The following is a 26,031-nucleotide window of genomic DNA, read 5'->3' as shown; positions in this document are numbered from 1 at the left end:
TGATTTTTTTTTAAATGAACTGGTTCTAACAGCAGGTTTTACTCAAACATAGCACAAACGGAAAGCCAGTACTTTGTATTTGAAACCTATTACAGAGCCCACTGACCGTTTCTCTCAAGGGATACGCAACCAGTTGCTTGTTTCTCACATCTAAGCTTGGTAATTGACATTTTATATACTTATTGATTGCACTCTTTAAGTGTGCAAACAAATAAAACTTCTGATACAGGACAGGTTAAAGTTGGTTTTTCTACAATCAATATTCACCTTGTACTCTATCACCAGAATGCCTTGCACTTACTTCATCCCTACTGATCAGCTCATTGGAGAAAGTCAGGCCTGGCATCAACCCTCGCTTCTTTAACCAGAAAATAGCAGCAAATGACCCAGAAAAAAAGATTCCCTCAACAGCAGCAAAGCCAACCACTCGCTCCCCTAGATGGGATAAAGGGCAAAGAGAAGTGTATTTGATGAGATGAGAGTAAGCAACTTATTGGTTTAAACACACAATTTACATCTCAGCCAGAACCCCAAGATGGGTCAAATGGAAAGATATTCATGACCAATTGCAACACCAAAGTGTCCCATTACAGCTTCAGAGACCCAATCCAACCAAAGCTGCTGCATAACACTGTAGGAGACGACATTCTTGCTTCAAATAGATGACAAGCAATAAACAACTCATGAGAAATAAGAAACCACTGCATTTAAGTGCAACACTCTAAAATCAAGAGTGTTAAATTATTGATACATAGCACAAACAAAGAAACACAGAAAATAGGAACAAGAGTAGGCCATTCGGCCCTTTGGGCCTGCTCCGCCATTCAAAATGATCATGGCTGATCATCTAACTCAGTACCCCGTTCCCGCTTTTTCCACCATATCCCTTTAGCATTAAGAAACTTTTCGATCTCCTTCTTGAATACACCTAATGACTTGGCCTCCACTGCCTTCTGTGGTAGAGAATGCCACAGGTTCACCACCCTAAGTGAAGAAATTTCTCATCTCGGTTCTAAATGGCATACCCCGTATCCCGAGACTGTGACCCCTGGTTCTGGGCTCGCCAGCCATCGGGAACATCCTCCCTGCATCTAGTCTGTCTAGTCCTGTTAGAATTTTATATGTTTCGATGAGATCACCTCTCATTCTTCTAAACACTAGTGAATATAGGCCTGATCACTGATCAGTGGCAGCCCTCGTTTTTGAACAAAAAATGATCGCACCGCACAAGTTAGATCCTATTCTCACACTTCCAGCAGGACTGTTGGAAGTGGGAACTCTGGATGATTTACCCCTCCTTAACCCAGGAGGGTAAATCCAATTGTAATGCCCATTCTGCAGCTCAGTCTGTGATCAGCTGGCTCTGCAGAGACTAAGGATAGAGTCTGGCACCTTTCTGGCTCAGTTTTACTACTTTAAGCAACTGAGTTTTTGGGAGAAACTGGTTGAGTTTTTAAAAACAAACAAACTGCCAATTAAAAAAAAAAAATTCCTAGAAGGATTTTTGGAATGTTTGCTGGAAAAAAAAAGCCAGCATGCATTTCCTGAGATCTAGATTTACTTTGCATTTCTTTTTCCCACCTGCACATGGATCTAGTGTGGTTTGTACTATTCTTTCATCTCCTTACACCTTCAAATATTTAGTATTAGATAGAAAAAGAGTGCAAATGAATCCAGAGATTAGCTTCATTTTTCCAATGAGGCAAATTAAACAGATTAGTATTAATGCAGTTTCATTGCTTCAGGGATAAAGCTTCATTAATATGTAACTGCGAGGCATCAAAGTCTTGATCTTACAAAGTACATTACATTCATTTTATAACCAGTATGCTTTCAAAGCTGTGCAAGTTTTTCTGAATTTATGAGGACACGTACCAAATGTGGACTCCTGATCTGCAATCCATCGCAAGGCCCAGTCAGCCTTCCGCTTGACACATGGCATAGTTTCGATTGCATTAAACAAGAACTCCCTGAAGAGCAAAACGGAACCCACATTAACTCAAATTTATATTAGACCAATAGTCTCCAATATTTCTTTTATTCGTGACACACAAGCTTATTGTAGTTTATTTAGACTACCCCTGCAGACTGGAAATAATTCCAAATATTCCTCATTGATTACAGAACCTGCAGGATACTAGGATATCCATATTCAGTACTTTTTGCTGCCAATTCAAATGACTAGACATTCATCAAAAGAATGCTCATCAATAGGTTTCAAATGAGTTACAAGTTAGATATTAGAAACCTTGTCTTCTTCCATTTTGTTTTGCTTAATCAGCAGTACTGCCCATTAACTTTAGCTGACGTTACAAAGGAGTTAAATTATCATGCCGAGTCCTTGCCCTTCTGAAGAGCAATCTTGGAGGACAGTGCCACAGGAACCAACAGCTCTCCCATACCTCAAATGGTAGTCATTCTTCAGGCCTAGACAGTGAGTGCCAGCATTATCCCAGTGGAGGGTGGGTTGGCAAGTTTGTGCTTATCCAATCTCTCCAGAGATGTGATACCTTCTGGAAGATGCACAACAGTAAGCAGTGGGAACCCACCTTAGCTGAGGAGCACCAATCCCAGTTATACAGGTGCCCCATCTCCCAACCTTAGCTGAGGTCACCTAATTCAGTAGAGACTAGAATTGAACTTGGGGATCATCTGATCTGTAAAGTTTAGTCACCAAACATCAGGAGAGTCAACATACACCATTAATGCTGAATAATCCCATATATTTTTCCTTTCTCCACCATATAAATTTTGAAGAATGTGTAAGTGCAAATAAAGATCACTCCCTACTAAAATAAGAACACTACACTTGGTCTCAATAAGGTAAGTTAATAACTCATGGTTTTGATGTATGCTGCTGTGAATCACAGAACGAGTCTTGCAGAAATTTCAGTCAACTTCAACCCTTCACCCAAACCTGACTACCATAGTGCCTGCAGGGAGCAGAGGTTCAATATCAAGAATCAGATCAATTAGTCTCAGTGGTGGAGAATGGTTGCATTTCATTGAGGAAACAGGAACCTTAGTTAATCTGCATTATGACTATAGAACTAATTAAAGCTCATGTGCAGCAAGATCAGAGATAAATTCTCCCACTTGAAGGAAGGAGAAAATTATATCTTCTACTCCAAAAATTAAAACAACCTTGTGATGAGGCAGGTAATTGAATTACTAACACAACCTTGCTATAAGCTACACATTTATAGATATGCCTCAAGTTTGGATAAAGTCTTCATTGAACCCTCAATTCCCTACCTCTCACTGGGATCCTTGATGTAGGTATCAATAAGGAGACTGTACATCTCTGAATGAACATTCTCCATGGCAATTTGGAAACCATAGAAACAACGAGCTTCAGTGACCTGAACCTCCCGACTGAACCGCTCCACCTAAAAAGACAAAGGATAATCTAGCTATAAGTGGCTGCAAACCCTGGCTGCGAGGATTTGAGCTTAGTTCCTTAGTGAGATGAACCAGAACTGAATTTTACAAAAGCAATAAACCCCTTTGTATAAAATTCTAGAGGGGTCATCATTTTAATATTTAGATCTATAACTGATCAAATTTGAAATTCCTGCACAACTGGATGTTATTTCATAACTAGGTTACTATGTACATAAAAGCAGCATTACTTATAAAGGGGAACATCCAACTACCTGCCCAAATATAATGGAAGTGTGCTGTCAACGTTCCAACAGCACTTCAATCTCATGGCCCTTCCTATTTGAATTGTCATTTTGGAATTGTCTCACATCTTAAACCTGCGGTACAGACAACAATGGGGAAGTCATACTACCCTAGAAATTCTGTTGAAACAATTTTAGCATGCAAATGCAGACATACCAGGTTCTCATTCACAATTCCATCACTGGCAGCAAAGAATGCCAGGACATGTGAAATAAAGCGTTTTTCCTCCTTTTTCAGAGATCCCCAGTGCACTAAGTCCTTCGACAAGTCAACCTACAAAAACAAACTGTGATGAGAAATAATCTCTTTACCAATATGTCTCACATCTACATCAAAATAACTTCGGCATCCCTAATTAATTGGCGCAATAATCATACAACAGATGAGGGGTCCCTTCCCTAAATGCAAAGGACTGTTGAAAATTAAATTGTTATGATGCCACAACATATTAAACCTACAATGCATCATGAATTCTCCAAATGTCAGCCATACAATTATGGAAAAAGGTCAGGCACTTCCTTATACTACGATGACAACACTCACTTCAGGCCACTTCTCAGGTGATTAACTACAGAGCAGCATCGCTGAGGTCTGGGAGCAATCGCCAGTCCATCCTCACTCCAAGGGATGATGCACACTTTACTTAAAAAAGATTGCTAGTCTGACTTGATTACAGCAAAGCAACCGGAGATTACTACCAGCAATTGCAATAGCTGAAGCAGATCTATTCAGAGCTACAGTTGCAAAAAAAAACGTCGGCAACATTTAAAAGTAACCACTGATCATACCCTTAAAAATCCTGTGAAAACTACAATTCTTGCTACGTGGTTACTGACCTTTGTACCTAACTGGAATACACGGCAATAAATTTACCTCTTCTACAGTCCAGAACGATGCTTCAGCCTTTTTATACATTTGCCAGATATCATGGTATTGGATCGGAAAGATGACAAACCGATTTGGGTTTTCCTGAAGAAGGGGCTCATCCTGAAGTTTTGCAGCTTTCAAGTCAATCTACAAATTCAAAAGTTTCATAAAGCATGTTTCCTTAAGTGTTTTGCATAAAGAGATTACGGTACATTCTTTTACTGGCAAGCATCTGGTGCTAGTCACAGCTAGGAACACAAGTACTGGAGAATGGAAGTCTTCGGCTTCTGAGCACTCAGTGCCAGGTTCAATACACCTGGGTCAAATGCTCAGCGAGACTCCCTCTGGACAAAGAGTGTTCCAACATTTTGTCATCTCATCCCTCAGTTTTTATTGTTTAAACAGAAATAGACACCTACAGGAACCTCAAGCCTATATGAGGACACCATCCAACGTGTTGTGTGGCACTGCCACTGTACTAAATGGGATAGATTCAGAACAGATCGAGCAGCTCAAAACTGGGCATCCATGAGGCGCTGTGGGCCATCAGCAGCAGCAGAATTGTATTCCAGCACAATCTGTAACCTCATGGCCCGGCATATTCCTCACTCTGATGCACTGCAGCAACTCGCCAAGGCTTCTTCAACAGCACCTCCCAAACCTCTACCACCTAGAAGGACAAGAGCAGCAGGCACATGGGAACATCACCTGCACGTTCCCCTCCAAGTCACACACCATCCCGACTTGGAAATATATCGCCGTTCTTTCATCGTCGCTGGGTCAAAATCCTGGAACTCCCTTCCTAACAGCACTGTGGGAGAACCTTCACCACACGGACTGCAGCGGTTCAAGAAGACGGCTCACCACCACCTTCTCAAGGGTAATTAGGGATGGGCAATAAATGCCGGCCTCGCCAGCGATGCCCACATCCCATGAACGAATATTAAAAAAATGTAACCTCAGCTGGGAGAGCAAAGCAGTTAAGCCACTGCCAAACGTTAACACATTTAGCAAGATGACCAGTTGCAACAATATGTTTGTCTTTGCTGGCACCCAGGAATTTCCATTATATAAAAATTAAAAATCAAGACACCAATACTGTCCCCAAAATGGTTAGTTATGTATACAAAGTGGCTAGCACAATGCAACCGCATTAGCTTGTAATTAAGTACCACCATATAATGTTCTCCTCAATGTATCAATAGGCTAGCGTCAAGGTATTAGCAAGCCAACATAGCACTCCCCATTTACTGGAGGAGGTAGAGACCAATCAGCGGCAGAGCAGCTGGAAAATTGTAGAGGCAAGTTAGTGCCAATGATTGTAGATTATCTAATAGAAACATCCTGCCTTGCACAAGTCCAATTCACCATTGCTCTCAACATTACTGTAGAACATCTCTCGAGTCATCCATATAGTTACACATTTATAATGCACACCGTGTAGATTATCTAAGAGAAACACCCAGCCTTGCAAAAGTCCAATTCATCTTTGCATTCAACATTGCTGTAAAACATCTCTCCAGGCATCCATATAGTTATATATTTAGAATGCACACCGTGGAAAGCTCCAGTTTGGTTTGAATTCTGTCATTTCCAAAATCACAAAGACAAAGGCAATCATTATACTTTCATTTTTGCTATGTTTTGGTTTATGACTAACTATATTTAAAAATCCATTCAGAACATGAAGATCTTAAATATTAAAAACAAGTATCTCAGGTTCACAAGGTCAGCAAAATTTTAAATTAAAAAAAAAGTTGGTCCCTCTGGCCTTGTTCACACACAAAAGTAAAATGTGATTTTTCTTATAACTTGTTTTTCCCCCCTGATCATCTCCCACTTTCAATTTGGTCTCCCTCACTGGTGTCATTCACTTTGTATGCCACTCTTACACTTTCCATATTTCCTTCCTCCCCCATCATCTCCAAGAAAGACCTGGAACCAGACTTGGGTTCATATCCTCGGATAGCCACAGAAATTGTCAAATTTTCTCCATAACCTAAAGAAGGAAATGGAAAGGCAATAGGTATCTTCCTCAATTCAGATGGTTCTTCCCCCATCTCGCCAAGGCAAAATCCCAACGGTCGATCAGAAACATTAGAGGCTCACTACACTACCAGATTCTATATTAAACAATCATACACAAGATTTAATATATGCAAAACATATGAAATACACATCTATAAATGTCAAGGATATTGATAGTAAGCACTTAAAAAAAATGTTGAGTTTACTGTCTTCCACATCTCCCCCCAAATCTATTGGACTTTAGAAGCAAGAGAAACCTTGATTTTCATTGCTCTTTATATTTCCAACTGTTATGTTCTTAGTAAAAATGTTAACACGATCCAGAATGAATTTACTTCCATCCCGAATAAAAAGTTATACATTTCAACTCACCGCATCTTGAACATTTGTCATAATTTTTCGCGCTGATTTCAATGCCAGACCCAGAGTTTTGATCGTCGCCGGTGGCTAAAAAAAATTATAGAATTCATTGGTCCCAATTACAAAGATTCTCATTTCTCACACCTGGCCACATTCCCCAACGCAACTTCATACCTCGCGCTTTAAAAAAAATCTTTCCGTGTTTTCTTGGTCTTCAGGAAAAGGTTATGAAGGGCAAACGGGGATTTGATTTTTCTGAGGCAGGAGAGCTCGAGCAGACATGACTGGGCTTAAAAAAATACAACTTAAAAAAAAAGTGACGGCAGTTTTGTGATTCCAGAGTTTAAAGACTAATAAAGCAACAAGCAAACAAATTACTCAACACGCTTGTTAGATACATACACTATTTTTTTGCTATCATTGCAGCACTTTTAAACGTTCCCGCCCAGGACAGGTAACCCTGCCCCATGACTCCACCACAACCAATAGGAGCTGCTACATTCTTAAAAGTCGCAATGCCTGTCATGTTTTAATAATTAATTAGAATGAGGTGGTAAATTGTTACACAACTTTCTATTGCCACTACAATAGAATAACGTCAGAAAGACAACCCTTAGAGTGCAGTTTGTAATCGTGATTGGGACTTCCAAGTATTAATGAGCAAAGAGAGAAAACAATGCATTTCTGTAAAAGCGACACTTGCAATTAATTGCAAAATCAGGGGATTGCATCGCAAATTGTCTCCCTTTACACACAATCTGCAGCACAGAAACAGGCCATTTGGCCCAGCTGGTGTTTTCACTCCACACAAACCTCCTTCCACTCGAAGTACCTGGTCCCACGCTGCTCTTGTATCCCCTTCATATATGAGTCAAGCCTCAGTACTATCTGCTTCAACCACTCAATGTGGCAGTGAGTTCCACATTCTCTACTCTAAATAAATTCCTCCCAAATTCTTTATTTGATCAGTTAGTGGCTAACTAATATTTATTTTGTTCTGGACTCACCCACAAGTGGAATGAGATTCTCCACTTCCACTAAAGAAACCCCTTCATAATTTTAAACACCTCTTTTCAGTATTCTCAAAGTGAATTGAGATTGAGATGCTCTTAAAATTAAATTAATTTATTATTTTTGTTTCCTGGAAAATAAACAATTACTGAATGAGGGGATATGTTTCATGATGATATTGTACAGGATTATAATAAAGTACATTTAAAGATGTAGTCACACTGTCAATGGAAATAATTTTTAAATTTAAGGGAGCAATTATACTGCCACTTTTGGGTCCACGCGAAGCGTTTGTAGGTGCGCATCATTGCAAAAGTGGCACAGTGCACTAAGACTACATTTACAGTAGAAGTATAGCATGGGGCGCAAAGCAGTTTCACTTTGCACCAAAACTACAGTATAAGTGAAGCCTACACCTGGAATTTGGGACGATCTGCCTCTGAAGTGACGTCTCATTCTGCTTCACTCTAGAGTCAAATCAGGCTCTAACATTGGATTCACACTATAAGTGTAAATACATCTAAAGTCAGAAGGGATCAGACGTGTACAAAAGGCATCTCGTGTATTGAGTTTGCCCCAATTTTGGCCTAACTCTGGCTAAGAACACTATTGCTGCTCAGTATTCCCCTGATGATTCAGATTTGATGAAGCAACCAAAACAACAACTACTTGCATTTATATAGCACCTTTAAAATAGTAAAACATTCCAAAGCGCATCACAGGAGCGTTAGCAAACAAAATCTGACACCGAGCCACATAAGGAGATATTAGGACAAGTGACCAAATGCTTGGTCAAAGAGGTAGGCTTCAAGGAGCTTCTTAAAAGGAGGAGAGGCAGAGGTTCAGGGAGGGAATTCCAGAGCTTAGGGTCTAGGCAGCTGAAGGCACGGCTGACAATGGTGGAGCGATTAAAATCGGGGATGCGCAAGAGGCAAGAATTGAAGGAGCGCAGAGATCTCGGAGGGTTGTAGGAAATAGAATTGTAAGAAATTTGTTAAGTAACAAATTTTGCATAATTGTATTTGTTCCATTCATAATTGTTCCAGTTCAACTATACTGAAATAGCAATCAGAATCATAGAAATTTCTGCACAGAAGCAGCCATATGGCCTACTGTGCTTTTGGGATTACCAGCTCTACAGCAGAGCGAACTGCTCATCTCATTTTCCCAATCTTCCCTGTACCATTGATAATTGTTTCAGTTCAACCAATATGAAATAGCAATCAGAATCACAGAGATTTCAGCACAGAAGTAGTTATATGACCTGCTGTTCTTTTGGGGTTAGTCCCTCCACAGCAGAGCTAATTGCTCATTCCATTTTCCCACTTCTCCGTGCAGCTTTTAATTTTTTTCTTGTTCAAGTGTTTAATCGTCTTTGGGGTTGGGTTTTAATGCCACATGTGGCAATGCATTTAATTTTCTAATAGAATTACATAGATAAACCATGTATTAAAAACGTAAAGAGTCAAAATTCACATTTTTGACACACCGTTAGTACAACCCTACCCTTACGCTTAAGCCCCCCAGTGAAACTAAAATACTCAAATATCAAACTTACAACAGTACAACCAACTATGCCCAGCTGACACATTTTAGTTGACAGCAATGTAAATAGATATTTATTTTATTCTATTTAGACATAAATAAAACTATAAAGAACTACTTTGCCTACACACTACTCAACATTTGGCAGCTTTATCCCCACAGCACAGAATCTTGCCCCCTGTTTACAGAAGCTCGTTAATTGGTGGCGACACGACGACATTGCACGTAGTCGACAGCGGTTGTCCCATTGAATAGGTTCTGAGCCCGGCTGACTGCGCCGTTGCCTTAGGGACCAAAATAAACAACTCGACGTTACCGCCAAATAAAGCGCAGCCAGAATAAAGGAGCAAAAAGATCGGTTGGGGGGGGAAGAAGTAACAGGTAAGAGGAACTTTCAGGAATGGAATTATAACGTTGGGTTCGAGAAAATGAAGTGAATTATTATAGTTCCCTAACTACCAACATTTTTAATTTTAGGAGTCACAGGTGTTCAAGCGAACAGGATGTTATAAAATCGACTTTTACAAAAATAACACTTTTTTTGGCAAAAACTTGCCCCGGAAAAGCATAAATAATTCAGTGGGGATACATCGCTGCATTTTTAATCTAAAAAAAATTACAACACTTCTAAAAAGTAATACAAATAAAATCAAATTTTTATGCTTTTTACTTATTGCCAATTTCCTCCCCTTTTCTGAAGGCATTGACTCCTTAAGATCAGAAAATACTAATGCATAATGATGGCCATTCAGCCCACCTTAATTCACCCATCCAATACAACCCTACACCTCCCCTTGCTGCATCCAGTTGTTTCTTAAACGATTGCATTGATTTTGACTCTACCACTCTGCCTATAACTCTCTAACTATGCCTCTTGATCATTCTCTGCATAAAATTATATATCATTTACAGCACAGAAACAAGCCAATTGGCCCAACTGGTCTGAACCTCCTGACATCAGTCGTAATGTCACCTTTTTTTTTAGTTTGAACCTGTGTCTCCTGTCCTACTGCCAGAGTTTAATTTAAAATAATATTCCAGATTAACCTTTTTCATATTATCTATATATCTTGCTAAGATTATCTATCTGATGCCTTGTTTCAAGGTTGAATAGCCCAAGTCTATCCAATCTTTCCTCAAAACTTAGAACCATATGTATTGTCAAATTGCTGGTTATGACATTTGATTTTGTCGAATACATCGAAGAAACAGTCTTGTGGCTCTTCTTTGCATTGCCCCAGTGCTTGAGTGTCTCCCTTGTTTCTTGGTGACCAGACTAAGATGTAGTACTCAAGGTCTGACCAGAGAACTGTACAGTTTGATGATGACTTCTTCTGACTTATGTTCTCCTGTTTTGGTTATAAATAGTTCAACAATCTATTCACTCTGTTGATTGTTACTCTGCATTAATTGGACATGTTGAACATTGAATCTGCTCTCCTGTTAAGGGGGTGGAGGTGGAAGAGTTGGCAGAAGGATGCACGGATGAAGACAGTGGTGTGCGACCCTGAGTCAGCTTCCGCCCACGTTCGGAAATCTTGGTGATTTTCGGCTGTCCAAGGGCTGGAATATTTAAGTTCTCATCTCTAGTGATATATTATCACAATGACAAGCTGACAGAAAAAAAAACACCTTTAATTGATTTTTTGGGCTACAACAATTTATTAGGTATAATCTCCCCCATTTGAAAACACATTATAAAGGCTATAAAATCAAATATGTCATCAATAGCAATTTGACAGAATACATATCTCTACTGAAGTGGCTGACCATAATTTACTGATGTCTTAATCACTGCTGAGTTATCCGGGTCAACCTAATTTTGGAGATACTTATTACATGGCTGGACAGGATAAAGCCTTTGTACAGAATGTATGAGTTGGTGAAATATTATAAAACTCATCATCATGTCACTCCTGGTTTCTTTCTTCAAGGTTAATAGTGAAACCAATCCTAGATAACATGGCCTAGAAATTGGCTCGTGCCAAATCCAATGTCTAGGCCCATGTGTTTGCATCACACAGTAACACATTTTGATCTGGTTGAGATAACCGAAAAAAAAAGTATGAGTAACTTGTTTGGAGCTGCCTGTAATTTATCACATATCAATGCATCTGGAAATCTTGTATAATTTTCTTTTAGATAATGGTCCAATTCATATCAAAATAGCACAGGTACAGAGAAGTTCTGGCTACCCTATCTTTATCACCTCTAATCTGTCTCTCGCATTCACCATCTATTTAATCCCTAAAGCTAAAGTGTATTTTTGTAAAGAGCTCACTTTCTTGTATTAATTCTTTATCTTGTCCCAGCGCAAGCTTAGTTACAACCTTTGAAGTAGTATGTGTTTATAAACAATAACAATATTATAATACAGCACCTAATAATTAAAACAGCTGATCTTAACTGAAAAAAACTGAAATTTGCTCAAGTGCACGTTTGCTGCAAGTCTAACGGTGCATTTCATCCACTTACTGTTCAGGCGTGTTATCATCATTATTCCTCACTCTATCTACCATCCAACATCTATAGTCTGCACTATTGACCCTCACTCAAGGACTGTTCAATGACACAATAATGTTTTGTTGCCAGTCTCTAGAGGTTGCAGTGGCTAAAGTGACATCTTTCATTGATCCAAGTATTTATGAAACACCTAACAAAACCTTCCAGTTCTGCCCTTTGTACTGCTGCAAGGTTGGAACCTTACACTTCATACCGTTCATGCTGACTTTTATTTCATGCTTTTCATTCTGCTAAAATCAGTCCAAGCTGAGATACTGCAGCTTGAATCTTGCTTTTGGTAAAGCAGGGTATCAATTTGCTTTACCAAAATACATACAGTTAGAAATCTAACATTTAGCATATTACATACCTCCTAATATGTGTCGTATAAAGACATTTTGAAAATATTTTTACAACAATTACGTTTATCGATACCAGAAGGTGGGAGTGTCAGCAAGGTGGCACCGTTTTTAGGAGACCTCATGTGCCGCGTCAGGGAGGAATAAGTTGCAGGCTCAGCAGCTACCCCCGATGCACTGAAATAATGGGCATAATTTGCTGCGGTAGGCCATGCAACGGCGTCTGACGTTAGTAAGACTTGCCCTTGCATGTTTGGGATTTTAAATTTTTTGCGTGGCAAGTTGCTGAAAGTGCGAGCTGATAAGGTCACAGCGAGGGAAACAGGGCATCTGGGACCTGAGTGAACAGGGCAAGCAACTGTGCATCTCCTTAACCAATCAGATTGAAAGATTGTGAAACTAACAGCGCAAGGACTGAAGTTAAAGTGGGTGAATTCAATGTCAAACCAGCTACATAAAGAGAAATAAAGAGTGGGAAAGAAAGATTGGATTAAGAGAGAGAGAGAAAAAAAGAGACAGAAAGGAAAAGCAAAAAAAAATTAAAATGTAAAACTTTACATTTTGAAAATCTCCATACAACCTGGAGGAATGAGACTTCACAACAGCGGAAGCAACATGCTATAGACAGAGCTAAGCGATTCCACAACCAATGGATGAGATCAAAGCTCTGCTGTCCTGCCACATCCAGTCATGAATGGTGGTGAACAATTAAACAACTAACAGGAGGAAGAGGCTCCAAGAACATCCCCATCCTCAACGATGGTGGAGTCCAGCACGTGAGTGCAAAAGACAAGGCTGAAGCGTTTGCAACCATCTTCAGCCAGAAATGCCGAGTGGATGATCCATCTCGGCCTCCTCCCAATATACCCACCATCACAGAAACCAGTCTTCAGCCAATTCGATACACTCCACATGATATCAAGAAATGGCTGAGTGCACTGGATACAGCAAAGGCTATCGGCCCCGACAACATCCCGGCTGTAGTACTGAAGAATTGTGCTCCAGAACTAGCCGCACCTCTAGCCAAGCTGTTCCAGTACAGCTACAACACTGAATTCTACCCGACAATGTGGAAAATTGCCCAGGTATGTCCTGTCCACAAAAAGCAGGACAAATCCAACCGGGCCAATTACTGCCCCATCAGTCTACTCTCAATCATCAGCAAAGTGATGGAAGGTGTCGTCAGCAGTGCGATCAAGTGGCACTTACTCACCAATAACCTGCTCACTGTTGCTCAGTTTGGGTTCCGCGAGGACCACTCGGCCCTCATTACAGTCTTGGTCCGAACATGGACAGAAGAGCTGAATTCCAGAGGTGAGTTGAGAGTGACTGCCCTTGACATCAAGGCAGCATCTGACCGAATGTGGCACCAAGGAGCCCTCGTAAAATTGAAGTCAATGGGAATCGGGGGAAAACTCCCTAGTGGCTGGAGTCACGTCTAGCACAAAGGGTTGGGAGGCCAATCATCTCAGCCCCAGGACATTGTTGCAGGAGTTTCTCAGGGCAGTATCCTAGGCCCAGCCATCTTCAGCTGCTTCATCAATGACCTTTTCTCCATCATAAAGTCAGAAATGGGGATGTTTGCTGATGATTGCACAGTGTTCAGTTCCATTCGCAACTCCTCAGATAATGAAGCAGTCCGTGCCCACATGCAGCATGAACCTGGTCAACATCCAGGCTTGGGCTGATAAGTGGCAAGTAACATTTGCACCAGACAAGTGCCAGCAATGACCATCTCCAACAAGAGAGAGTCTAACCACCTCCCCCTGACATTCAACGGCACTACCATCGCTGAATCCAACACCATCAACATCCTGGGGGTCACCATTGACCAGAAACTTAACTGGACCAGCGATATAAATACTGTGGCTACAAAAGCAGGTCAGAGGCTGGGTATTCTCTAGCGAGTAACTCACCATCTCACTCCCAAAAGGCTTTCCACCATCCAAAAGGCACGCGTCAGGAGTGTGATGGAATACTCTCCACTTGCCTGGATGAGTGCAGGCAACAACGCTCAAGAAGCTCGACACCATCCAGGACAAAGCAGCCCGCTTGATTGGTACCCCATCCACCACCCTAAACATTCACTCCCTTCACCACCGGTGCACCGTGGCTACAGTGTGTACCATCTACAGGATGCACTGCAGCAACTCGCCAAGGCTTCTTCGACAGCACCTCCCAAACCTGCGACCTCTAGCACCTAGATGGACGAGGGCAGCAGGCACATGGGAACAACACCATCTGCACATTTCCCTCCAAGTCACACACCATCCTGACTTGGAAATATATCGCCGTTCCTTCATCGTCGCTGGGTCAAAATCCTGGAACTCCCTACCTAACAGTACTGTGGGAGAATCTTCACCACACGGACTGCAGCAGTTCAAGAAAGTGGCTCACCACCACCTTCTCAAGGGCAATTAGGGATGGGCAATAAATGCTGGCCTTGCCAGCGACGCCCACATCCCATGAACAAATAAAATTTTAAAAAATTGTAATAGTCAATTTTCAGTTCCAGAGAGGTCGATTGGCAATAATTAATACTTAGTGTCATTAACAGGGTACTTAGATTGTAATGGATTTAGCTCTCTGTGGCAAATACAGCAACTTCACGCCATTCAATGCATTTCAGTGGTGAGGCAGACAGCAAGATGCCATTTTCGCGACACAACTCGGACAGCAACTTTTGGATAATTGAGTTTAACCGGGCATCTGCCCCTCACCTGAAGTTGCTGTAGCATTTACGAATAGATAACGGTGAGCGCCATTAGCCACACTGTTATTTTGACAGCAAAATCTGGCCCACTAATTTCAGCCATGCTGCAGGAGGGAAGCTTCCAGTGAGGTCAAGTGTTTTCCTACAGGGGGAAAGAGGAAAAACCAGAGGGTTAGTCCCATCCAGTCACTCTTATGCATCTGTAAGTAACCAATTTCAGAGCAGCTCTCCTGTTGGATCTTGTGTGGTATGAGGAGACCAAAAGAGCTGGAAAAGAAAATTAATTTTCTTTCCTTAAAGAAAAAAGAGGGTGAAGCTACATATAGTTTATTTTAATTCATTTTTAAAATTTATTTAGGGCACTGATGTTGCATAGTTTTCCTAGGTCACAGTAATAATTGTAATAACCTTCCAGGAAAGTATGAAATTCTAGAAATTCTTTGGCGCCACGCTGGTTTTACAGGCATAAAACAGGCATCTAAAGAAGAATGAACTTGCATCGAGATAGCACCTTTCACGACCTCAGGAAATCCCAAAGCACTTTACAGCTCATTAAGAACTTTTGAATTGTTGTCTCTGTTGTGATGCAGGGAAAAGCAGCAGCCAACTTGCACACAGCAAGGTCTCACAAACAGCAATGTGATAATGACCAGATAATCTAAGCGTCCAACACGGTGAGCGGCATCACATGCACATTCCGCACCAAAAGCGTACCACCCAGTATATTGGCAAAGGCAATAGCAGAGGCATCCAGACATCAGGCCCTTTCAATATGTAAACAGGGGGCCTAACGCTTGTTTGAGGACTCCTTCCCTAAATTGGGCTGCCCTGAGCGCAGCTGGCATCTCTGGAGGCCGCGAACAAAAGGATACGTTTTGTAAAAAAGAAACCTGAATGTGAATGAGTGCTCCTCCTGGCTTCACGTTATTCCCGAACATCGTTGGTGGCCTGTGCTTGGCCCCCTCCCGATCGCTTCCCCCACCCCCCAAGATCTACCTGAGGGCTGCTGTCAAAATTGATGTCCGCTCCACCGGCAAGCTGCTTGGGGATGCGCAGCAGGAGTCTGCAGCTTGCTGGTCTAATTTAAAATGAGGCCCAAGGTCCAATTTCGATTGGGCCTAACGCCTACCTGTTCTGCTGCAGGAATCATTCCCTGTGCCCAGTTCACGATGATAGGCCGGGGCTATCCAATTTCTCCCCCATTCCTGTTCTCTGATCCAAGGTTGGAGATCCTGTGCCGTGAAATTCTACCTGAGTCAAAATCAGCATCCCTTTTCCAACAAAATGGTACCAGACCATTCACTAAAAATGAACATTTACCTGAGGAAGGAGGAAGCCTCCGAAAGCTTGTGAATTTAAAATAAAATTGCTGGACTATAACTTGGTGTTGTAAAATTGTTTACAATTGTCAACCCCAGTCCATCACCGGCATCTCCACATCATGACTAAAAATAAAGTTCTTGCTAAGGCTAAAAATCATTTCAAAAAAAAAAATGAGTATGTGCCTTTTTAAAGCCGAGCACGTTTCACTTTTATTTGTTTTAATAAAGCAAATTTCATTTTCATAGTATTTCCCTCACTTACTGTTTAATTTCAGTTGTTATGGCTTTCATTACTTGTTCAGGTTTAAACAATCTTTTTAATATTTTCCTTTACAAAATTCCTATTTCATTTCTGTGACTGTTCTGCCTTGTTTACCATTTTCCAAGTTGCAAATAATGATTATTTTTAAATTCCAGCTGTAGATTTTCACACACTAATTTCTTTTATTCTATTCAGTTCTCCCCCCATACAATATAACAATACTCACCTAGGCCTTAAGCCTCAGGCCTCTCCTGTTCCTCTCCTGGCTTTCCCAATGACATCAATTGTTGACTAACTGACTCCCTTTCAGTTAGTCTAGTTATTTTTATTTTCTGACTTGTGGACCTCCTCCTCTTCTTTATTTTGACCTGATCAAAGTCCTAGTCCTTTACTGACACACAGTCCTTCACCCAAGTCATCAAACTTGTAATTTGTCAAATATAAATGCTGCTCCTGTCATAGGTTCTTTGACTCCTAATTGTCTGCCATCTTGATTCCATTGATCTGAGACTAGAAACTCCTCACTTCAAGGTTTCTGCAGTGTTGGGTTTATTGCTGGAAAAGGCACCGAATGTGCACAGTAGCTTCCTGTTACTTGTAAACCCGTGATTAGCAAATCTTAGCAGACCTCCATTTGCAAGCTATGACTACGCACTTCAGGTCCGGGTATCTTGCTCCCTCTAGTGGTACTTCAACTCCCAGTGGCTGCCGGAACAAAAATAATAGAATTAAGTGCATATAATGCGGCATGATTTTTATTGAGCCAAATGTAACTATTTGCAGTTTTTCCAATTATCAGTTTTTAAAAAATCATCAGCATTTTCTGCTGTTGCAGAAGCAGCATATTCTGCACATAAATTATCACATTCCCAATTGTCTGAATAGACTATCATGTCATTGATATTATGATACCATTTTACTTCAACGTGTTCAAAATCTTATAGCTGTAGGGCTACCAATGTGGCTTATAGAGTTCATAACTAAAAAAAAAACAGTCATTTTAAAAATAGTAATGTTAGATTTTTGAACACAAAAAGTTCTAAAAGAATATCGTAATGTCTGATAGTTTGCATATGGTTTCCACGGACCACAGACAATTGTGTATTCCTTATTTTCTGTCGGAATGAATGAACCATCTTAATCTACTATTTTGTTATGGGGAAGTTACAGTGGAACCATTGACAATTATACTCATTAAGAAATTTACACTATAATTTTCTGCCAACAATTTTAAAAAAATCTTCTCTATGATACAATACTCACCACTGACAATCCTCATTTTCTGCAATTTATCAGCTTATGAAATAAAATGATTAAGTTATATTACTAATCTGTCATTTTAATCTTTGGGTGTGACCCGGTTAGAAGGCTGCAATTCAGGTCCTTCTAGAACATTCTTCAAAAAATGATAAATGAAACATGTTTGGGCCCAGAATTTTCTACATAGTGATTCTTGGTTTCAGTAGTGCCATTGTGCAGCACAGCATCTCCACTGAGTGACACAACATGGAGGGAGAGTTAAGCTGGGCTGCTATCACACACCTTCAGTCAGTGGCTGTAGAACTACACTAGCAGAGACTGGGAGCAGTTTTTCACCGCTTCCATCACTTTCGGGTTGCAGAAGATGGTGGATGGTACAGAGAGACTCAAAGAAGGAAAACTGGGAGAAAATAAACAGGTTAACAAGAAGAAAGAAAGAAGTAATAACGAGAGGCCAGGATTGTTTTAGCCTTTGAGCTTTTCTTGCTCCTTCCAGGGATGGATGATGTCTCCTTTCACCATTTATCCTCAGCTTCGTGGATTCAAAACAATGTGGAAAAGATTTACAGAAATGAAAATTATATTCAACATAGGTCAGCACGCTGTGCACTATTTTTAGAGGTACCTTGAGATATTGGGGACAATTTTCTTCTACCGAACACCTCATGAGCGGCAGTTTCTGGGGCATCAGGGAGAGAAAAAAATGGGTGGAGACCCATAGTGCAAGGTCTCTGCTACATTTACGCTTGATGCACAATTCCTGTGCATATTCAGCATGTTTCAGGCCTCCCAGTTGTTTGTTGAATGAAATTTAACTGCTCCAGTTTGAATCATGCTGAAAGCCTGAAACAGGTGGGAGTGATGTAAGGTTGCCAATTCGAAAGTGTTCAAAAAAAATGAAAAAACACACACTTTTTTGAATGCCCCTTTGATTTTTCTCCTGGGTTGCTCGCAGCAGTGTCCAGGAGATTAACCTTTAGAGTTGGGAGGGTTGGTACCCCTAGAGTGCTGTCATAACACTCCTTCATCTTTTTTTGTGGCTTCTACTGGGCATATGTCTCCTCCAAAAGCCACCAAGCTATAAAGGTTGCGGGATTACCCCATCAGATTGGAGAATCTGTAAAGGGGCTGCCAGAAACTTCCTCCCACATCGAATGTTGGGTCCATCAGGGCTGCACAGTAGGGGTGGAGGCCATGTGGTTGCTGTTCCTGTCAGTAGCCAACAGACCTAAATTTCACCACAAATGTAGGTTTTAAGACTTGCAACCGTGGCCAGCTTCCAACCTGCACATCACTGATTCCCAGGCCTTGTCTGGTGCTCTGGCAGGCCATTTAAATGAGCTGCACCTGGAGATATGGCTGGGTTCAGTTGATATCAAGTCAGGCACTTGAAAAAAACATACCATGCAATTTAAGCTAGGGCAAGGGTGGGGGGGGGGGGGTGAGGAGGAAAATTAGGCTATTATTTCTTGATTTTTTATTTTTTGAATGGATCTTTATAGTTCCAAAAGCTGCTGCAGTATTTATAATTAAAGTCTTTTCGTGTTGGGTTATTTTCTATTTTTGCTATTTCTAATCTGTTTTGGCTTGTTAGACAAGTTCCTGCCACAGTTCTGCCCAGGCAGTTCTGTAACTGGTCAATAGGAGGTGCACAGGAATGGATCAGGGGACTTGCCTTCCAATTTCCCCTCCCTGCAGAATAGGACCTGAGTGGTTCCCCTGGACTGGGTGGGTTGGGAACAAAACTATATCCTCTTACTCTATGAATCCCAAATGGCCACTTGGGAGCACTGATCAGCCACTCCTCATCTGTGCAGGTAAATTTTGTGGAAAAGTTATATTTTTATTTTTTTCCCTTCTTGAAGACTTTCTGTACCACCGACCCCCCCCTCGATTCAGACCTCAGGTTACAGACCTGCTCCTAAGCCACTGCCAATGCTGTTTTACTGGATGTTGGAAGGAGTACACAGGAATCCCTAAGGTGACCTCCAATTTTCCTTCTGTCCCTTGGAGAGACATATCACCTTTGTTTGGTGGCTAAAATTGGGAAGTCACCAGAAGATTATTGGTTCTGAGAAACATTAACAGCTTAAAGCAACTAGTTGACCAAGGTGACTAGATTAACCAATTCCTCTATTATTGCTTGTGTCTGATTAGATCCCCACAGCCTGAGACTGGAGCACTGTCACTACCCTCAGTTACATTATGTTAGATTATATTCAATCCCTGGAGCCCGAGGACGAACAGATTTGCAGGCCTGAGTATAAATGGATTCGTAAGGTACCTTCAGGAAAACTCGGTAAAGGTAACTAAATCATTCATGATATTGGCCATAAGCATATTTTCTGTTTATTCTGCTTGCTTGTGCTTAGTGATCTCTGCCTCCATTAATCCATTGATTGAACCTCTTGCTGGAAATTCGCAGGTGACAATTGGTTAATTTGTCATAAGCTGCTCATTTGTTTTAATGTATTCGCTGGAGAGTTTTGTTTCAAAATTTAATCTTCACTTTTTCAGGTTAAACCACAACAAATAATTTCCTCCTCATTTTCACTAAATCTTTAATGGGGGAAAGAAATCGATGTTGGGGTGATGAGGTGGTGATAGACCTCACCGCTCCATTTTTCCTCAGTTTCCACTGCCATCCTATTTGTTTTTGGGCAGGATTATGCAGGAAAATCCAAACTCTAATTTCATAACGTTATTGGATGGTCAGGTCAATAAAATGATTTTTTAAAAACTACTGTAAATTAATTTGTTTTGACACACTGGGTGTTCAAATTGGGTGTTTGAGATATCAATCACTGAAGATATAAACTGGATTTGTTTCCACATTTTAAGAGCATTCTGACACAAAAACTTTAGTGAGGCAGATCAGATAGCACTGGATTCAAATTGTTTGAACTGTTAATGAAAATTTCATTAATGTTTAAATAGTGGAGGCAGATTTTCAACTACAGTCACCACCTTTGAGTCTGGGCTTGCTGTTAATGGATGATGACGTGCAAATGTCCATCACCAAGAGTGGCTCGGTAGCACCACATCTGACCGAGCTGGCCGAGTCCTGAACTACTTAGCTGCCAAACTGGGCCTGCGGCAGGTGGTGAGTGAACCAACACGAGGGAGAAACCTACTTGACCTCGTCCTCACCGATCTACCTGTCGCAGATGCATCTGTCCATGACAGTATTGGTAGGAGTGACCACCGCACGGTCCTTGTGGAGACAAAGTCCCATCTTCACACTGAGGACACCATCCAACGTGTCGTGTGGCACTACCGCAGTGCTAAATGGGATAGATTCAGAACAGATCTAGCAGCTCAAAACAGGGCGTCCAAGGGGTACAGAATTGTATTCCAGCACAATCTGTAATCTCATGGCCCAGCATATTCCTTACTCTACCATTACCAACAAGCCAGGGGATCAACCCTGGTTCAATGAGGAGTGTAGAAGAGCATGCCAGGAGCAGCACGAGGCGTACCTAAAAATGAGGTGCCAATCTGGTGAAGCTACAACTCAGGATGACATGCATGCTAAACAGCGGAAGCAACATGCTATAGACAGGGCTAAGCGATTCCACAACCAACGGATTAGATCAAAGCTCTGCTGTCCTGCTACATCCAGTCATGGATGGTGGTGGACAATTAAACAATAACGGGAGGAGGAGACTCTGTGAACATCCCCATCTTCAATGATGGCAGAACCCAGCACGTGAGTCCAAAAGACAAAGCTGAAGCATTTGCAACCATCTTCAGCCAGAAGTGCCGAGTGGATGATCCATCTCAGCCTCCTCCCGATATCCCCACCATCACAGAAGCTAGTTTTCAGCCAATTCGATGCACTCCACGTGATATCAAGAAATGGCTGAGTGCACTGGATACAGCAAAGGCTATGAGCCCCTAGTGCTGAAGTCTTGTACTCCAGAACTAGCCATGCCTCTAGCCAAGCTGTTCCAGTACAGCTACAACACTGGCATCTACCCGACAATGTGGAAAATTGCCCAGGTATGTCCTGTCCACAAAAAGCAGGACAAATCCAATCCGGCCAATTACCACCCCATCAGTCTACTCTCAATCATCAGCAAAGTGATGGACGGTGTCATCGACAGTGCTATCAAGTGGCACTTACTCACCAATAACCTGCTCACTGATGCTCAGTTTGGGTTCGGCCAGGACCACTCGGCTCCAGACCTCATTACAGCCTTGGTCCAAACATGGACAAAAGAGCTGAATTCCAGAGGTGAAGTGAGAGTGACTGCCCTTGACATCAAGGCAGCATCTGACCGAATGTGGCATCAAGGAGCCCTAGTAAAATTGAAGTCAATGGGAATCAGGGGGAAAACTCTCCAGTGGCTGAAGTCATACCTAGCACAAAGGAAGATGGTCGTAGTTGTTGGAGGCCAATCATCTCAGCCCCAGGACATTGCTGCAGGAGTTTCTCAGGACAATGTCCTGGGCCCAACCATCTTCAGCTGCTTCATCAATGACCTTCCCTCCATCATAAGGTCAGAAATGGGAATGTTCGCTGATGATTGCACAGCGTTCAGTTCCATTCGCAACCCCTCAGATATTGAAGCAGTCCGTGCCCACATGTAGCAAGACCTGGACAACATCCAGGCTTGGGCTGATAAGTGGCAAGTTACATTCATGCCAGACAAGTGCCAGGCAATGACCATCTCCAGCAAGCGAGAGCCTAACCACCTCCCCTTGACATTCAACGGCATTGCCATCGCTGAATCCCCCACCATCAACATCCTGGGGGTCACCATTATCCAGAAACATAATGGACCAGCCTCATAAATACTGTGGCTACAAGAGCAGGTCAGAGGCTGGGTATTCTACAGCGAGTGACTCACCACCTGATTCCCCAAAGCCTTTCCACCATCTACAAGGCACAAGTCAGGAGTGTGATGAAACACTCTCCACTTGCCTGGGTGAGTGCAGCTCCAACAATACTCAAGAAGCTCGACACCATCCAGGACAAAGCAGCCCACTTGACTGGCACTCCATCTACCACTCTAAACATTCACTCCCTTCACCACTGGCGCACCGTGGCTGCAGTGTGTACCATCCACAGGATGCACTGCAGCAACTCTCCAAGGCTTCTTCGACAGCACCTCCCAAACCCGCGACCTCTACCACCTAGAAGGACAAGGGCAGCAGGCACGTGGGAACAACACCACCTTCACGTTCCCCTCCAAGTCACACACCATCCTGACTTGGAAATATATCGCCGTTCCTTCATTGTCGCTGGGTCAAAATCCTGGAACTCCCTACCTAACAGCACAGTGGGAGAACCTTCACCACACGGACTGCAGCAGTTCAAGGCGGCAGCTCACCACCACCTTCTCAAAGGCAATTAAGGATGGGCAATAAATGCTGGCCTTGCCAGCGATGCCCACATCCCATGATCAAATAAAAAAAAATACACCATGATAACTGTTAATGCAGCTCGAAGCTATTGCTATAATTGTGCAGCACCTCCATCAATCAATGAATAATGCAGATCTGAGGCACCTGCCCCAGCAACATACAATATATGTAATAGTAAATATTTATTTCTTGGCAGGGTATATTTTGCTAGTTAATGAGTGAGATGGATTTTTTAATCTCCATATCTAATATCATTGTAATTCTCTTCTTGTGGCAATGTAGAATGGCAACCATCGAAGGCAACCCCTACAATCCCTACCAAGTATCAAACTGTGTTGTATGAAAACCCTGAGAAGAAGGGGTTTGGTTCTCAGGCAAGAAGGTTTGACGATGATTTCAACCAGGTAATAAATTCTTCAAGTTTCCACCAAATGATTGAAAGCACAAACAAAATTTTTTTTAAATATTAATTAAAAAAACATATACTGTATACATAAATTTCCTCAGGAGTTCCACAAGACTCCCTATGTAACTCTGGTGAGAGACAGGTGGAACCCACCAAAAAAAAATGGACCCACTTGCGCTGGGTGTCTGTCATTTCTAGACCATGTGGGGAGCTGAACCCCCGCCCACCCCTTACAAAGCAAATGTCATTGTGGGGGTTAAGGGGGGAGGGGGAGAAGAGGCTTGCTAGGCTGCGAGTTCCCATTTCCCCAACTCATTCGGGATCCAGCATGAGTTGGGGAAATGGAGGCCAGTACGCTCAGTGAGATAAGGTGTAACATCTTTCACATGGTTGTGTGGGTCCCACTGTGGGGTGAGGGGGCAGTCCAGGTCTGGCAAATGGTCTGGGCTCCCAAATAATAGAATATTCAAAAACAACTCTTTATCAGCCCCTTAAACATGGGGCCAAAGGGGATATGGCTGGGTTCTGGGGGTAAGGTCTGGGCAGCCTCCGACCAAAGGCAAGCACCGGATCTTCCAGCTGCGTGGGGCATGCACGTGCTGGAGATGTGCCCACAGTGACACAGGTGCCTGTATGCCCATTGCAAATTAGCAACTGACCCTACAGATTCCAGTGCTGGTGGACACCAGCAGGCAGGCGCAATCCCAACGTAATCACCAGGATCATGACCTGCGGATTTATGGAACCAAGCTCTTTATTTCCTTGGTACAAACAATGTGACTTAACCCTAAACTTCAGAAAATGACCGACTTGTTTTATCAGTGTAACAGCTCCACTTTCCTTACTAACTGTCAAATCTAGCCCAAATTTGAGGCAAATTATGGGCAGCTGCTTTGGATTCACAATCCGAATCTATCACTGAACACATTTCAACATTTCAGTGACACATAGGGCCACATTTTGCATAGAACGTCTATGTCTGGCAGAGAGAGGAGACTTTTCATCTCATAGATTTCCCTATATTACAACAATGACTTGGCTTCGGAAATATATCATTGGCTATGAAGCGCTTTGGACATCCTGAGGTCACGACAGGTGCTACAAATATGCAAATTATTTCTTTCCTTTGGGTTCAAATCTAAGATCCGGAGAAGAAAAGACAATGTTTTAACTGACTTTGTTGCCCAATCCCCAAAAAGTGTTAATTTTCAAATAAAACAACTGTATTGCAAACTGTTAACACTAAACTTGTGGAGTGTAAATGCACTGTAAAACATTGTTGCCACTGAGAATCTGGGGACAAGCCTGGCTTGGCGAAAGACCATTTTTTAAAAAACTGACCCTGGACCACAGCTGGGAACCTGGGGGCACAGCCACCTTGGCTGAACTCAGGGGCAAGGCTGGCTTGGCCAAAAAAAAAACAACTTAAAGAAAGAAATACTTGCATTTATACAGTGCCTTTCATGACCTCAGAACATCCCAAAGTGCTTTACAGCCAGTGAAGTACTTTTGAAGTGTATCACTATTGTAATGTAGGAAACATGGCAGCCAATTTGCACACAGCAAGGTCCCACAAACATCAATGTGATAATGAATAGATAATCTTTTTTTTAGTTATGTTGGTTGAAGGATAAACATTGGCCAGAACACCATGGAGAACTCCTCTGCTCTTCTTCAAAATAATGCCATGGGATCTTCTACATCCACCTGAGAGGACAGACGGGGCTCACATCCAAAAGACAACACCTCCGACAGTGCAGCACTCTTCAGTACTGCACTGAAGTGTTAGCCTAACTTATGTGCTCAAGTCTCTGGAGTGGGACTTGAACCCACAACCTTCTGACTCCAACTATGCCACCAACTGAGCCACAGCAGATACTGCTAAGCACTGCTGTAGCTCATGGCTGGGAACCTGGAGCTTAAAATTGCACTCCCTTGTGCCACAAGCATCTGGAATTTCATCCGTTCCCAGTGTCTGCTCCTGCCTTGGATTTTGCGCTGCGTCTGCACCAGGATAAAAAAGGCTCATTCTGTCACATTTCGTGAATATCCCCATCCTCAATGATGGCAGAGCCCAGCACGTGAGTGCAAAAGATAAGGCTGAAGCATTTGCAACCATCTTCAGCCATCTTTCTCGGCCTCCTCCCAAGATCCCCACCATCACAGAAGTCAGTCTTCAGCCAATTCGATTCACTCCACGAGATATCAAGAAACGTCTGAGTGCACTGGATACAGCAAAGGCTATGGACCCCGACAACATACTGGCTGTAGTGCTGAAGACTTGTGCTCCCGAACTAGCATGCGCCTCTAGCCAAGCTATTCCAGTACAGCTACAACAC

General features: G+C 42.2%; 2 protein-coding genes across 5 annotated transcripts in view; one reads left to right on the top strand and one right to left on the bottom strand.

Moving 5' to 3' along the window:
* The window catches only part of LOC137342579 (ribonucleotide reductase M2 polypeptide), a 48,526-nt gene extending 31,228 nt beyond the window's left edge, over positions 1–17,298 (bottom strand). For 2 of the 4 annotated variants that reach the window (XR_010967292.1, XM_068006559.1), the window contains exons 1-6: positions 6,447–6,618; positions 4,561–4,701; positions 3,844–3,960; positions 3,256–3,389; positions 1,876–1,970; positions 302–435 (exon numbers count right to left, since the gene is read on the bottom strand). Coding sequence is in view for 3 of the 4 variants with exons in the window: in XM_068006559.1 (XP_067862660.1) it covers positions 302–435; positions 1,876–1,970; positions 3,256–3,389; positions 3,844–3,960; positions 4,561–4,701; positions 6,447–6,614 (789 nt within the window). In the remaining variant the exon portion in view is untranslated. Of the gene's footprint in view, positions 1–301; positions 436–1,875; positions 1,971–3,255; positions 3,390–3,843; positions 3,961–4,560; positions 4,702–6,446; positions 6,619–6,954; positions 7,030–15,079; positions 15,215–16,882 lie in introns of those variants that run through there. The other 2 variants (XM_068006561.1, XM_068006562.1) reach the window with 2 other exon arrangements.
* The window catches only part of stpg1 (sperm-tail PG-rich repeat containing 1), a 42,715-nt gene continuing 26,474 nt past the window's right edge, over positions 9,791–26,031 (top strand). Inside the window, exons 1-3 of the mRNA XM_068006563.1 lie at positions 9,791–9,879; positions 20,074–20,221; positions 23,569–23,690. Coding sequence (XP_067862664.1) covers positions 20,122–20,221; positions 23,569–23,690 — 222 coding nt within the window. The 5' untranslated portion in view covers positions 9,791–9,879; positions 20,074–20,121. The remainder of the gene's footprint in view (positions 9,880–20,073; positions 20,222–23,568; positions 23,691–26,031) is intronic.

This window comes from Heptranchias perlo, chromosome 26, assembly GCF_035084215.1.
Source record: "Heptranchias perlo isolate sHepPer1 chromosome 26, sHepPer1.hap1, whole genome shotgun sequence".
In the NCBI taxonomy this organism is placed as follows: domain Eukaryota; kingdom Metazoa; phylum Chordata; class Chondrichthyes; order Hexanchiformes; family Hexanchidae; genus Heptranchias; species Heptranchias perlo.
The sequence above is the reverse complement of the archived record's forward strand: the minus strand, read 5'-3'. Positions and strand labels throughout refer to the sequence as shown.